Source organism: Triturus cristatus, chromosome 2_2, assembly GCF_964204655.1.
Source record: "Triturus cristatus chromosome 2_2, aTriCri1.1, whole genome shotgun sequence".
NCBI classification, from domain to species: Eukaryota; Metazoa; Chordata; class Amphibia; order Caudata; family Salamandridae; genus Triturus; species Triturus cristatus.
This window is the reverse complement of record NC_140582.1, coordinates 82892324-82906287: the sequence shown is the minus strand read 5'-3', so window position 1 is coordinate 82906287 and position 13964 is coordinate 82892324. Positions and strand designations below refer to the sequence as shown.

Genomic DNA, 13964 nt, shown 5'->3' with positions numbered 1-13964 from the left:
AGATAAAGGCTATTCGGTAATCTTAGTTTTGCTTGACTTGTCAGCAGCGTTCGACACCGTGTCACATAACATTCTTGTTGACCGGTTGTCGAACGTAGGAGTTAAGAACAAAGCCCTTACCTGGTTGAGGAGTTTTCTTACTGGCCGTACCCAGACTGTCACCATGGGTACGTACCGTTCTAGGGAAGTAGAAATTACGAAAGGGGTGCCACAGGGCTCCTGTCTGAGCCCTACACTTTTTAACATCTATGTGGCACCCCTGGCAAGAGTAATGCGTAAATTTGGTTTCATTCCCGTGTCCTATGCTGATGACTCGCAGCTCCTCTTCCCCTTCAAAACCCTTACGACGGAAACTAATAACTCTTTCTCGGCAGGCATGAAGGCTGTAGGACAATGGATGTCCTCCAACTACCTACAATGCAATGTCAGCAAAACAGAGATTATGTTGTTTGGAGAAGCCAAGGTACTGTGGTCCCCCGATTGGTGGCCCTCTGATCTGGGTATGGTTCCTGAACCTAAGCAGGTCGTCAAAAATCTTGGGGTACGTCTTGATCAGGATTTAGTATTAAAGCAGCATACCCACTACATCATAGGTGTATGTTTTTATACTATTGGCCTGCTGCGTAAGGTTTTCCCTTTGTTGCCGGATTCCTCCAGAAGGACCTTGGTGCAGGCTCTTGTTTTGAGTCGGCTGGATTATTGTAATGGCCTGCTCCTCTCAGGAAATGAGGGAGTGTTGGCCAAACTACAGGTTATTCAAAATACAGCGGCTCGACTGGTCCTTAATGCCCCTCCAAGAATAGCTTCAAAGCCTCTTTTAGAAAAGTTGCATTGGCTGTCAATCCGTCAACGGACTAAGTTTAAAATATGCTGCCTGATTCACAAAAGCATAAATGGGCAAGGTCCCCTATACCTGGAAAATAAATGTATTCCTTATACCCCTACCAGGACCCTTCGATCCAGCAATGGTCATTTGTTGGTAGTGCCTCGTGCCAAGAAGGCTAGACATGGTGGCATAGCATTATCAGTGGTGGGACCTACATTGTGGAACAGTCTCCCGCTAACTCTAAGACTATGTCCCGAACATTTGAAATTTAGGAAACAACTTAAAACTCTTCTGTTTAAAAACGACATTTAGGCCAGCCCTCCCTTGTTCGCTACTGATCAGCTGAAAACCCGACCCAAAGCGCAGAGATACTCCATTGGAGTCGATTCTAGCGCTATATAAACCCGCAAATAAATAAATAAAATAAAATTGGAGAACGAGAACTGGACAGAGGTAATGGGGACAGCTTGCATGGCTGCAATTTCAGCCAGATTTCGACTGATTCAGCTCAAATATCTACACAGAGTATACTTTATTCGCCATAGACTGTGGCGGATGGGAGTGATCGCTTCCCTGTCCTGTCTTACATGTGGTACAGGAGATAGCACGTTTATGAACACAGTGTGGAGCTGCCCCGAACTGACTCGGTTCTGAAACGGGTTGACAGCCTGTCTAAGCAGGGTTTTTTTCATGGCAGATCCCAATGGACTACACATCACCATCAATCTGGGTGGTGATAGATATACATTAACCCTTTTTGTTTATCGGCCTAACACTAGATAAACTCGATATAGCAGGAGAGTGGAAGGCTGCGACTCCCCTATCATTGTCTATGTGGAACCACTGTATGGGCATGGATGAGGCAGTTTACATAGCGATGGCATGTCCCAAGAAACACCCCAGGACTTGGCAGGCATGAGCAGATTATCGGGCCATAGCTTTGGAACCGGTCCGCTCTCAACACCATCTTAATTCCGATCAATCAAGGGATAGAGGAGGGTTGGGAGGTAGTGGGATAAACAATGCAACAATTGATTTTGTTTTATGTCTCTCTAATTTCTGTGGGTGGGGGGCGGAATGGGTAAAGGCGAGGTGGTATTTGTATATGTTGAAATTTCTTTGTTGCATTTGGGCCCGTTGGGTCATGCTGTATATCTCAATTTCAAAATCAAAATATGTTTTAAAAAAAAAAGAAAGATTACCCAATGTAAGTTACTTATTCATTTGTACCCTCTTTGGCCCATCAAGGCTTTACTCTAGGCATTTTTAAGTGCTGATTATATGCTCTCTTTAGTTAGCCCGATCAGGCTTCATTATTCAGATCACCCACTGTCATACGTGCATCATTTCTTCTGAAAATTGTCACCTTTCCGTGTGGAGCAATCCATCGCTCTTGCTACGTTCTTTTCTCTGCCAAATTCATCTGAAGATAAGGATGTGCTACACTGGTTGGATCCACAACGTATCTTTAGTGTCTGCATTGATAGGATTAAAAAGTACCAGGTAGATGATCAGCTGTTTGTTGGGTTTAAAAGTGCAAAGAAAAGAAAGGCAGTGCTAAAAGGGATCTTGTCCCAATGGCTTGTCCTCGGCATCAGACTATTATGACATAGCCAAAATGTCTAACAGAGAGCCTTTGGCCTAATTCCACCAGAGCAAAGGGTGTTACTATTTCAGCATCTAGGGCAGGCAGCCACATTAGCATCTTTCCACCAAACCTTCTCCAGGCTCTACTGTATCCATTCACAAGTCTGCAGAGAGCTCAGACACACGCTCAGTCCTGGTGAGGATATTGCTTTCGTACCGATTACCAAGGTAAGTCCACTTAAAAATTTTGTTTTCTCTTCAAGCCTTTTTCATGTAACCGCTCGCAGGCGCTGATTGTGCTGTAATCACTTTGGGATTTTGCTCTGCCTTCGCTACACGGATAACAAGGACGCTTTGCTGCTCGGAGGGGGAACTGCTTTTAATTTGAGCTGCGGTCTTTCCCGGGACTGCGAGGACCAGGTTGCCCGGCGGAAACTAACTAGCCCCACCTGATACCTCTTCCCGGTGCTTTCCCCTCCTGATTATTTCTATATCACGTGGCACATCCTATACGCGCCAGCGGGACGCGTGCGGGACGCAGCCCGGGGCGAAGACCGGGCAAAGAGCGGGCCGTTTGAGGCCGTTCGAGGACGGCGAGGCTGGGCTGGGAAAACCCTGCCCGTGCCGCCCTCCATAATAATATCTGGTTAGCCACACAAGGAGGATGTCTACAAGAGAAACTAGAAGCAAAACGGCCAAGGCCACGCGCCCAACTACTGGTACTTTGGATACATACTTTGCATAGGCTGGGTCATTACTTACTGACGAAATTTCGATATTAGAAAGGCGTATCTCTCAAGAGATCGACTGGGTTAGAAGGTCCTCATTGGGTCCTATACAACATGCTACAACCCCAGATCAATCTCTGAGGTACACTACGGTAATAGGGGGAGAGCATATTGTGTTACCTAATGCTAGAATTGATCATGCTGTAATATGTAACACTAGCGATCCAATAACCGAGTGTGATATATCTGCTCATACTGAGCTTAGCTTATTACCCCTCCCGTTGCCCATTCCATCCAGAAACGGTAACCAAAATAAACTTACATCATTAAATAACGAACATCTCCCTATAGGGTCTACTCAGCTGGTCCCTGCACCACAATATACTCGGGAAGGGGCTATCCCGAAAAGAAAAAGAGGGACATTATTAGGAGGAGGTTGCAAACCGAAAAGGTCCAAGCGAAATCCTAGCCATGTGAATAACCGATTAGGTACAGTCAAAAAAAACTCGAGTCAAACACATGGACAAAGGTCAATGCTCTCAAACACTTTGCCCCAAAAAGACCACATCCTAAATGGTATAGCGGGGGAGGAGGGCTTAACTTTGTTGAACATTGGTGCCCTCCTGAAAGATCTCCTTACCCCGCTTTTAAACAGTTTAGTTAATATAGAGAAAAGTTTAGCCAATCTTCAGATGGGGACCATTAAATCGGCAGAGAGACCAATGACAATTAATAACAGCTCCAGCGATATATTGCCTTCCACTGTCACGCTCTCCCCACCTGCAAAACTAACCAATGATGGCCCACTGAATTTAAAGGCGGCACCAATGCTGCAGTTAAACTCGGCAACTCCAGAAATTGTCAATCTTAACCATCCACTAAACACCCAAGGCTTAGACCAGCAAGCGAAGTTGGCAGAACTTCAAAATGATGCTCTTCGCAAAGATGCAAATTATAGATCCATTGACCTACCACCTGAGGCCATCCCCTACACTGTAATCCTCACGGGGATACCAGAACTTAACCCCTCCACTCGTGAACCGCAGGGGGCCCTGAAAAACAAGGTTATACACTGGCTCTCAGCTAATAGGCCCCTTCCAGAAGGAATTAACAGTGAGGTACTGATGGTAAGGCGCGTTCCTTGGATAGGAAACACTAGAAAGTCGACCCAAGGGGATTGTGTGTTGATTAATTTCAGAGACCCATGTACTGTCTCCCACATATGTAATTGGACTCACCCGCTACAAGGGACTTCAATTATTCCTCGTCCCCTATCTTTCTTTTATCCACTCGACAATTCAATACAGACAGACGAGCGCTGGGAACTAGTACCTAGCAGGCTAGGCAACCGTGTCCCAAGGGCTCCTTGGATAAAACCCCTTCCCAGATTATCGCGACTAGACTACTTCCCAACCCATAACAGATACTCTAGTCTAGACATGGTGGATTGACCACAAAAGAGGCGGGGGCAGGAGGTTATCGAGGGCATAAGCCCTCTCAAAACTCACAATTATAGACCCACTTTTCCGGAGAAGACCAGAGCTAAATGGGACCCTTTAGGTATAGATAAAAGGGCTATGTCCCCTTTGGTCATGCCCAGCTTAAGTGAGGAAACTGCAACCCAACTACCCAACCTAGTTGCTATTACCGAAACCGAGCAGGGGGATGGGGAGGATATGGTTTCAAATCTACAGCTAGAGGATATTAATTCTCCCGCCCTTAAGATTCTGTCCTGGAATGTGGCAGGCCTGGCAAATAAAATCAACTCCCCGGACTGGTGTGCTTACATACAAGCCCAAGATATATGTTTATTTCAAGAAACATGGGCGAGAGATCATATTACCCATCTAGGCTTTGCATCTTTCACCTTACAAGCAAAATGGAGCGGAACAGGCCGCCCGTCCGGGGGCCTGGCAATATGGGTTGCGAGCGACTTGGGATGCAGGGCTACTGTTTGTCCGCAAAAATCAGAGGATATTCTGGTTGTTTGCCTTGAATGGACAAATGCAAACAGACTCCTTCTGATCAACATATATTCTAGGCCAGTTAGCACCTCCCAGGTATCACGCACAATTGAGGAATTGGTGCAAGTCTTAGATGAAATTCCCTCGGGCACCCACATTTTAATTGGAGGAGATTTTAATTGCCAATATGAGCCCCTCCCGGGCATTTTGGTGGACTTGGCCCAGGACAAGGACTTAGAGTGGTCCATACCTCCATTGAATGCACCGCCGCCAAGAGCATGGACACCACTGGCCACGCAAATATCTTCCCTAACACTAAGATATGGCTTCCGGGCCTGTAATGGAAGGACAAACCTGGACAGCCCAGCTAACTTCACCTATAACAGGCCTGGCAGGAAGTCGAGACTTGATTATATTCTTGTCCCATTAGCTCTGTGGCCGCATATCATTGGCTTCCGTGTGACACCTAGGGAAGACAGCGACCACAATGCTTTGGAACTCGAATACGACCATCCTGGCCTTGACCCCAGGAAAAAGCATAGGACGACACCTGAAGTGGGGCTTGTCCTAACCCATAATAGACGTAGAATGAAATGGGAAAGTCTAACCTCGGACCCAGATAATCTACCCAAACTCTACACCAGGGTAATTCCCATATTTGAAAACATACAGACACTCCCGGCCGGGAGCTTACACACACAGTTGGGGCAGTTACATAAAGATCTCTCGAAATCACTATCCGAAATTCTCACCCGTCCTGTGAAACGGACTTATGGAAGTGTGGTAGGTCCATCTTGGTATAATAAGACCTGCCGCAAGGCTAAAACTAGCCTATTAAATTCTATCAAGGCAGGATTGGGAATTGAGGTTATCAGGACTAACAGATCACTGTACAAAACCTTATTGCACAATGCAAAAAAGGAATGGGAAAGCGACAAATGGGAATCCCTGACAATTGCACTAGCTTCAGGAGATTCCCGCAAATTTTGGCGCACTGCTAATAATGGCTCAGGGAACTTGCCGTCTGCATTGGAGCCAAATATCTCAGCTAGGGCATGGTCAGATCACTTCGCATCCTTATACCAATTGCCTGAAGGGAATTTGGTAGCCTCTCCACCAAAGGCGGCCGAAAACACCATTGATGCAGAGTACTTTACAATCAGCGAGGTCAGACTAGCTATTGCTGGGTTGGCATCTGGCAAGGCCCCAGGTTTGGATGGCCTACCAGGAGACCTTTTTAAACAGGAGCAGGACATTTGGGCACCCTATCTTGCTCTACTGTTTAACTCCATTCTGGAGGGTATGGAGGTTCCGGAGACGTGGCTGGTTGCGGAGATCGTCCCTATCTTTAAGAAGGGTTCGCCTCTGCTCCCAGCCAACTATAGACCAATTAGTCTCATTGATGTCTCCCAAAAAATCTTTGGGAGACTGATACTAAATCGCCTCCAGTTCTGGATTGAGGAGAGTGATATCCTGAGCCCATTCCAAGCGGGGTTTAGGAGAGGCATATCAACGGTAGACCAGATTTTCCGTTTGAACATCCTTTACTGGAAGACCGTTTTAATTGAGGGGGGTAGTCTATACTCGGTGTTCGTTGATCTGCGAGCAGCCTTTGACTTAGTCCCTCGGGACAGGTTATGGGCTATTCTAACAGATCTTGGGGTTCCAGCGGAGCTCCTGGCACTCCTGAAGATACTACACCAGGGGAATTATGCGAGGGTAAGGTGTGGCAGAGGAGGAGCCCTCTCGGATCCTTTTCCCGTTGACAGGGGGGTTAGACAGGGCTGTGTGCTTGCACCGACCCTTTTCTGCCTCTTTGTGAACGGGGTCTTCGCCCACCTAAATGAGCTAAATAACATCGACTCTCCCAAGTTGGTTGGCATCAGGGTGCCCGCGATCATGTTCGCGGACGACACCCTGCTGCTCTCCAAATCCCCGATGGGTATCCAAAGGGTCCTTGATGGCTTCGTTGACTTCTGCAGCAAACACGGGTTGGAGATCAATGCTGGAAAAACGAAATATATGATCTTCAACCCCCCCCCCCTCAACACGTTCGAGTCCACGTATTGGGCATGCCAGCCTGGAGAGGGTCAACACCTTTGAATATTTGGGGGTTACATTCAACCAACATATGACATGGGACTCACACCAAACAAAGGTAAATCTTAAGTTGACCCAGACGACTGGAGCCATTTGCAGAATGACAAAGGGCTTGAATTACAAGCCTTTAGGCCCCAGTCTTCATATTTACAAAACTCAGGCGAGGGCGGCCGGGCTTTATGGAGGTGAAATCTGGGGCTATACTCTAAATCAGGAACTCCAGGTAATAGAGAATAACCTCCTAAGGCATCTGACAGCCCTACCGCCCAGCACTCCCTTATTGCCATTGAGATTAGATCTAGGTCTAAAACCTATCTCCGAGGAGCTTGGCCTCAAACCAATTATTTACTGGCGCAAATTATGGAGCTCACCAGAACTCCTGTTTTATAGAGCGGAACTTCAGGAGATTTTGCGCCTTGTAAAAATTCCCCAAGTGCCATGGTTAAAGTTTGTTAAGCAGACATGTGAGAAGATAGGAAGACCAGAATTGTGGCCTGACCCAGCCAACACATGTTGTAAGATCTCACATAAAATTCTCACATCAATATTTCATGAGCACAATTTGCGTGTGGCTATTACGAATGTACGGGTCGGATCTCTGTCTGATAAATTTCTGACTTTTAAAGATACTTATCACCGGGAACTTGTCCTAGATAATATAAGCCCTCCTCTAACAAGGAAACTTTATCTCCAATGGCGCCATGGCACCCTACCTCTCAGGTCATATATGGCTAGTTGGTCCCATCCGCAATTTACACCTCAATGCCCAGCATGCGGTTATTCAACCGAGTCAGATTTGCACATCTTATTTTTTTTCAAGCTTATCAGAAACCTAGAAAGTACTGGCTGGTTCCTTTATTAAAAAATCTAGGTTTCATTCACCATCTTTCAGCATACAGAGTTTTAAAAATTGACTTAACAGCTTCTATAGTATTCGCAGTCGCGAAATTTTTAACAGCCATGTGGTTCACTCGCAATTACTACATCAAACTGAATAGTGCATACGAATGTAGTCATTGATCTTTGTATTCCGTCACGTGAAATTTCATATGGTATCTGCGCAATTTTAATAGTCATGTGAATCAATTATAGTTTCTGTGCAAACTGGATATCATGTACGCTGTTTTTGACAATTATGGCACATTTTTTGATATTTTGTACTGATTTGAATTTTGTATTTTATTGTATGTAAAATTGTTACTCTTTTATGGTCCTAGCGGCCGAAATAAAGATAATAATAATAATGTAACATGAAAATGCAGAGGTATTTCTGGTTGGCTGTCTATGGTTAAGGACAACGTATGATCTGTATATGTAAATTATTGTGCAGTTTGAAACTCATTTGTTTAGTCATTAATTCATAAATGTCTTAAGTTTTCTCACTAAAAGCATATTCTGAGAAAAGTAAAACTGTGTTTATTAATTGCTAGGAAAACTTCCAAAGAATTATGATCCCAAAGTGACCCCGGATCCTGAGCGATGGCTCCCAATGAGAGAACGCTCATATTACCGAGGCAGGAAGAAGGGGAAAAAGAAGGAACAGGTTGGAAAAGGAACACAAGGGGCTATGGCTGGTGCATCAACTGAACTGTAAGTATGAACAGTGTTTTCAGTTGTCATGTTTTGTACTTCATTTGAGAAATTCTGATTATGTATTTTAATTCTGTAAAGAGTTCTTTAAATATATCAAACCAAATACTTAACACAGTAGTGAGCCAAGATGCATTATTTTGGCTTAAAAATGTGGCTTTGAGGAGGAGATAGCTGGGCAATTTTGATTCGTAAACATTAAACTTTTTGTTCCAAGTAATCTTGTAAAGGACTTCCCTATTACTTTCTTAAAGGGTCTTTTCTCTTTTGCAACTTTGTTGATCTACTGCTAACTGGTAGTTCATCAAGACGTAATCTCAAAGTCAGTCATATTTTGATTAGTGGGAAGATCTAATACCTCAATACTCTATATGCCTCGCTGTGTATATATATGTTGTATTTGTGGAATGCAAACCTAGCCAAATGAAAGCAGAGCACTGTACAGGGTCAACTACAAAACTTAGTCAAGGAATGATTGGAGCGGAAGCTAGGTTCTGAGAGCAGCGGTGGCCTATTCGTCATGATGAATGTTCTGTGAAGAGCTGTATCTTTGTTAATTGGGGCAGGGTTATGATGTTCCCGATAGGTAAAAGGATGTCATTCCAGATCCTGGGTGCATAGAGATTGGCTGTTGCCATGTTCTTCATGTGTTTTTTTACACTTGATAGCCAGTATGACGGTGTCCGAGTTGCATGTGTGTTGAGAGCCACAGAAAGTATTGAGTTTGACAGCCAGAAAAACAGGGGTACAGAGTGTGATGGCTTTGTAGATGGTGCAGCAGCTTTTGAAGATATTGTCAGCTCTCAGGGGAAGCCAGTGAAGTTAATTTATTCACAGATGTCTTACCTTGAGACCCTAGATATTATCGAATATGGTTTGGTTGCTCCTAGTTAAGAAGACAATGACCAATTCCCATAACAGTGCCAATATTTTCAGATAAGAAAGGGTGTCTTACTACCTTTTTAGCACTTATTCCAACCTCCATTGATATTGTTAAATTACTTAACTGAAAGAAAGTGTCCCAAAGGCCGCAAATATACCTGCTCTCTGTCAAAGCCCTCAATGACACTGGTGTTTTTTAGTACCCTAAAACGGCTTCTGCTCCCCAGAACACCATTAAGGCATACGCCAGGAGTAATGAGGTTGATTTGCTGATACATTGTAATTCAGTATTGCTTATAGCATTTATGTAGTGTTTCATCCCTCCTTGTGAGTTGCAAAAGTGCATTATTGGATGTGTAGCACACTACACCGTGGGTCGAATGTGTGGCTCAAGGAATGTTTTATCTGATGAGTAGGAATTAATGGGAAAGATGGGTTTCTCTTCCCTCTGCTCCACAAATGTGGCCTTCCTATTTGAACGCTATTGCATCCCTGGTGGGAGATTGCTCATGTGAACATTCCAAGCCATCAAGAAGTCTTGAGAGGCCACTTTGCAGAGGTCATATGCAATGGACCGGGTGCGCCTAATCAGGATTGGAGATGGTATCCTGGGTGGCTCGCTTAATGGGGTCCAGTGTCATCATTTGGCAACATTCCCGGTTACAGTCGACTGGCATTTCCGGGGATGTCTGTTCCATCTTGATGGATATGCCATTTTATTACTCTTGCCTATGTGGAGAGAAAGCACATTAGACCCTTGAGCTGTTCATGCCAGGGGTGGACCTATGGCTCATTCTCTAGGGCTTGCCCCAATGGCTGTCAATTTCATCAGGAGTGTTGCAAGGTTCAAGGTGACTCTTAAGAGACCACCACTTCAGCATTGTCAGCCGTCTCAACCAATACTGCAGCGGATCCCAATACCAGTACAGAGGGCGCAGTGAGCAAAGGGACCATCACGTCCAGGAGCAGTTTTTTCCCCTCTTCTGCACAACCTGTAAAACTGCTTTAGCTCGCTGTTAAAGGAGCACATGCAGCCTACGGGAGGGAGGATGTCTTCATCTGTTGAAGTGGCAGGCCTTTAAAACTGAACACTGGATCCTATAGATAATAGAGCAGGGTGGCACCCTTAAACCCCAATCAAATCCTCCTGTTCCCTCAACCACTTTGGTGGATCATGCTTGCATCTTGCAACACACAGTCTCAATTCTGTTGAACAACGAAACGGTGGAACTGGTCTAAAAGCATGAGATCTGGCAGGGATGTTCCTCCTATTACGTTCTTGTCCCCAGGAAGGACCGCAGGCCAAGTCATATTTTCAACCTTCGAGTCTTGAATGCCTTTCTTTGCATAGAGAAATTCAAGATGCTTTCCTTTGTACTGTTTCTGTTGGCCCTGGAGCTCAGAGACTGGATAAGGTCCCTCATCCTGCAGAATGTGTATTTTTACATACTAATTCCTCAGTTGCTTAGGGTGTACCTACCTACCAATTCATATTATTTCCATTTGAGTTAATATTGTCACCTCTTGTCTCTACCAAGGTATTGTCAGAGGTGGTGGCACACCTTCGCAATTTAGGCATCTGTGTATTCCTGTACATCAATGACTGGTTGCTGAAGGCAGACTCGCCGCAACTGGTTTCGGACCACCTGAGCTCCTCTGCATTTATGCTGTTTGTCTTGGAGTTTTCGATTAACCTACCCAAGCCGTAACTGGAGCCCTCACAATGCCTCCTGTTCATAGAGGCATTGTTGGACACATCTCTAAAAGTATTTCCACCTCCCCAGAAGATCCGTGACCTTCAGGATATGGTCCCGTTGTTTTGGGAGGGGACACTAGCAGTCCTTTGCCTTTTGGGCCTCCTGGCTTCTTACATCCTGTTGGTCACCTACACTTATTATATGATGCCCTTCACTAGTGCCTCTACTTCTAGTGGGCTTAACACTGGGACGGACTATCGGACAAGGTCCAGATCTACCCTGTGGTAACTAAAGAGCTACAGTGGTGGTCAGTGATGGGGAATTTCACTTGTGTGAAACCCTCTGTCTTCCTCCAGCATCAATGACTGTGGTGAGGAGTAACCAGTGCGGCCACACTTTAATTTTCGTTTATTTTTTTTTGGGGCTGATAGGGAACAGCATTGGCATAACCAATGGCTAAGGCAAAAGGTCTGGTAGCACCGTAAAACAACGACAACTGTTAGTGTTTTTTCTAATCACCTTAATATTTACTTTCCTAAACAAAAACAGGGGAATTAAATCACCACTGGGCAGCAACCTACTTACCTGACCCTTTTGAGCCACCTCATCCAAATGCTTCCTTTTATGAGAACATTTATTATTTTTATTTCGAGCCTTCCTGCTACTTCCTGATTCCACTATCCCTGCTAAATGAAATATCATCAGCATGGTCATGGTGATGGCTGAGTCCCCCATATCTTATGAATTGGATCTGAAACCATGGGATTCTCTTCTAATTGATCTTACTAACCTGTTTTGAATATATGTTATAGCATCTTCCATAGACTTCCGGATAAAATATTTTGTATTTTCCTCTTTTTTGGTATCTGTTTCTCTGTGTCCCTTAAACAGCTTAATTGTAGTTCAACGTATCTAATAAAACAGCTGTATTTCTAGAATGTGATGCTGTAGGTACATATGCTCTACAGATTCCAGGCTTCTAGTGTCTGGCTCAGACATTGGCAAGTGTTTTTTTTTTCTTCAAATAAGTCTTCCGTCTTGGGAGATGTCTTGACTTCTCCCTTAGCCCAAGGTGCACTAAGACAAAGACTCCATCCCAGACTTTATTTCTGCTATGTGATTCTGACTTTCCAGCTTGTGCTCCATCGACAAACTCTTCTTTCTTTCTTTCAGTTCAGTTAGTTGAGTATCCTGATACATAGTTGGAAAACAAGCCAGGCATATCGGTGACCACGTCAGTTAGGTTCTAAACTGCACTGAAGCGGATGCTTTATAGAACTCGTTTTTTACCAAAAGGTTCTAATGGGGGTGGATGGTATGGGGAACATGCCCTTAATAGCAAATACCCATATCTAGATCACCATCAGGTTTGCAACCTGTGCCCATCTTCAGAGCACGAGAAGTAGAAATTCTCTGCTTGACAGGAGTTTAAGATCAAGAACACAATCAGATGTTTCCCTTTAAAATTCTATCGGATATTCTAGAAAGAAAAGGACAAGGCCACAAGTCAGTCTTTCACAACTTCATTGCTAGTTTGTCAACCTCCACCATGACCATAGACTTCACCACGTCCGCAGTCTGTTCACTCTTCTTACTCAGACTTAGTCTAGGGGAGTCCCTATGACCCCCAAGAGCCATATCTGTATTCTCCACCACATGAGGAGGGGATGACCCTTGGGAAGACTACCGTGTTGACCTGAGGAGTACTGCAACCTGGAGTCCTATCCAGCGCAATGCATCACCCCCAGATTGATATCACAGCATACCATGCCGTTATACAATGGGCAGCTGATTACCATAAAGTAAAGCATACCATGATAGAATGGGCAGTAGTTGGAAAGTGCACTTTTTGACATGTCACCTCCACCTTTTGCCTGGAATAATGTAATTGCAATTGGTAGTGCACTTGGTCCCTGCTAAGCAGGTCCCCAGTGCCAGATCTCTTTCCAAAAACTATGCAATTGTTTTCCTCAATTGGCAAAACGTTTAGTACCTTAAGTCCCTAGCATATGGACCCCTCGTACCTAGGTCCTGAGGCACTAAAGAGGGTCCTTATATGCTGTAGCATGAATTGTGCCTCCATAAAGGACCCCTCACCAACCATCGGCTAACTGCCACTGAAGGCTGCTTGTCTTGATGTAGATAAAAGTGAAAACACGACATGACACCCATCCCTGTATGCCATATTCCTTAACTCTGCATGTAATAGTTGTTAGTCACCCCTACAGCAGGCCTTGCACACCTAAAGCAGGTTGCCTTATATTACATTTGAGGACATATGTGCTGGAGCAGATATGCCTCGGTGCTGGTCAGTTCCATTACTGCCAGTACAAGGGGACAGGGAAGCCATTTTAAAACCTGCGCTGGGCACTGGTGAAAACATGTTCCCCCCAGCTACATGATTGCTTCACTGAAAAGAAGGATGTTTGGTATCAGATATCTCGTATTAATAAGCCCACACTGAAGCTCGTGGCGGATTTACTAGTACATGCACCCAGAGGGCACCTTAGAGGTTCCCCCTGAAAACCTACCAGCCCATGGCGCTGACTAACTGCCTTATGTCAGCAAATGAAAAATATACTGGAAAAAT

At 44.8% G+C, this 13964-nt stretch overlaps 1 protein-coding gene across 2 annotated transcripts in view; it reads left to right on the top strand.

Moving 5' to 3' along the window:
* SRP72 (signal recognition particle 72) overlaps positions 1–13964 on the top strand; it is a 259141-nt gene that overhangs the window by 231995 nt on the left and 13182 nt on the right. For both annotated transcript variants that reach the window (XM_085641079.1, XM_085641078.1), the window contains exon 18: positions 8636–8795. In XM_085641079.1, coding sequence (XP_085497205.1) covers positions 8636–8795 — 160 coding nt within the window. The remainder of the gene's footprint in view (positions 1–8635; positions 8796–13964) is intronic.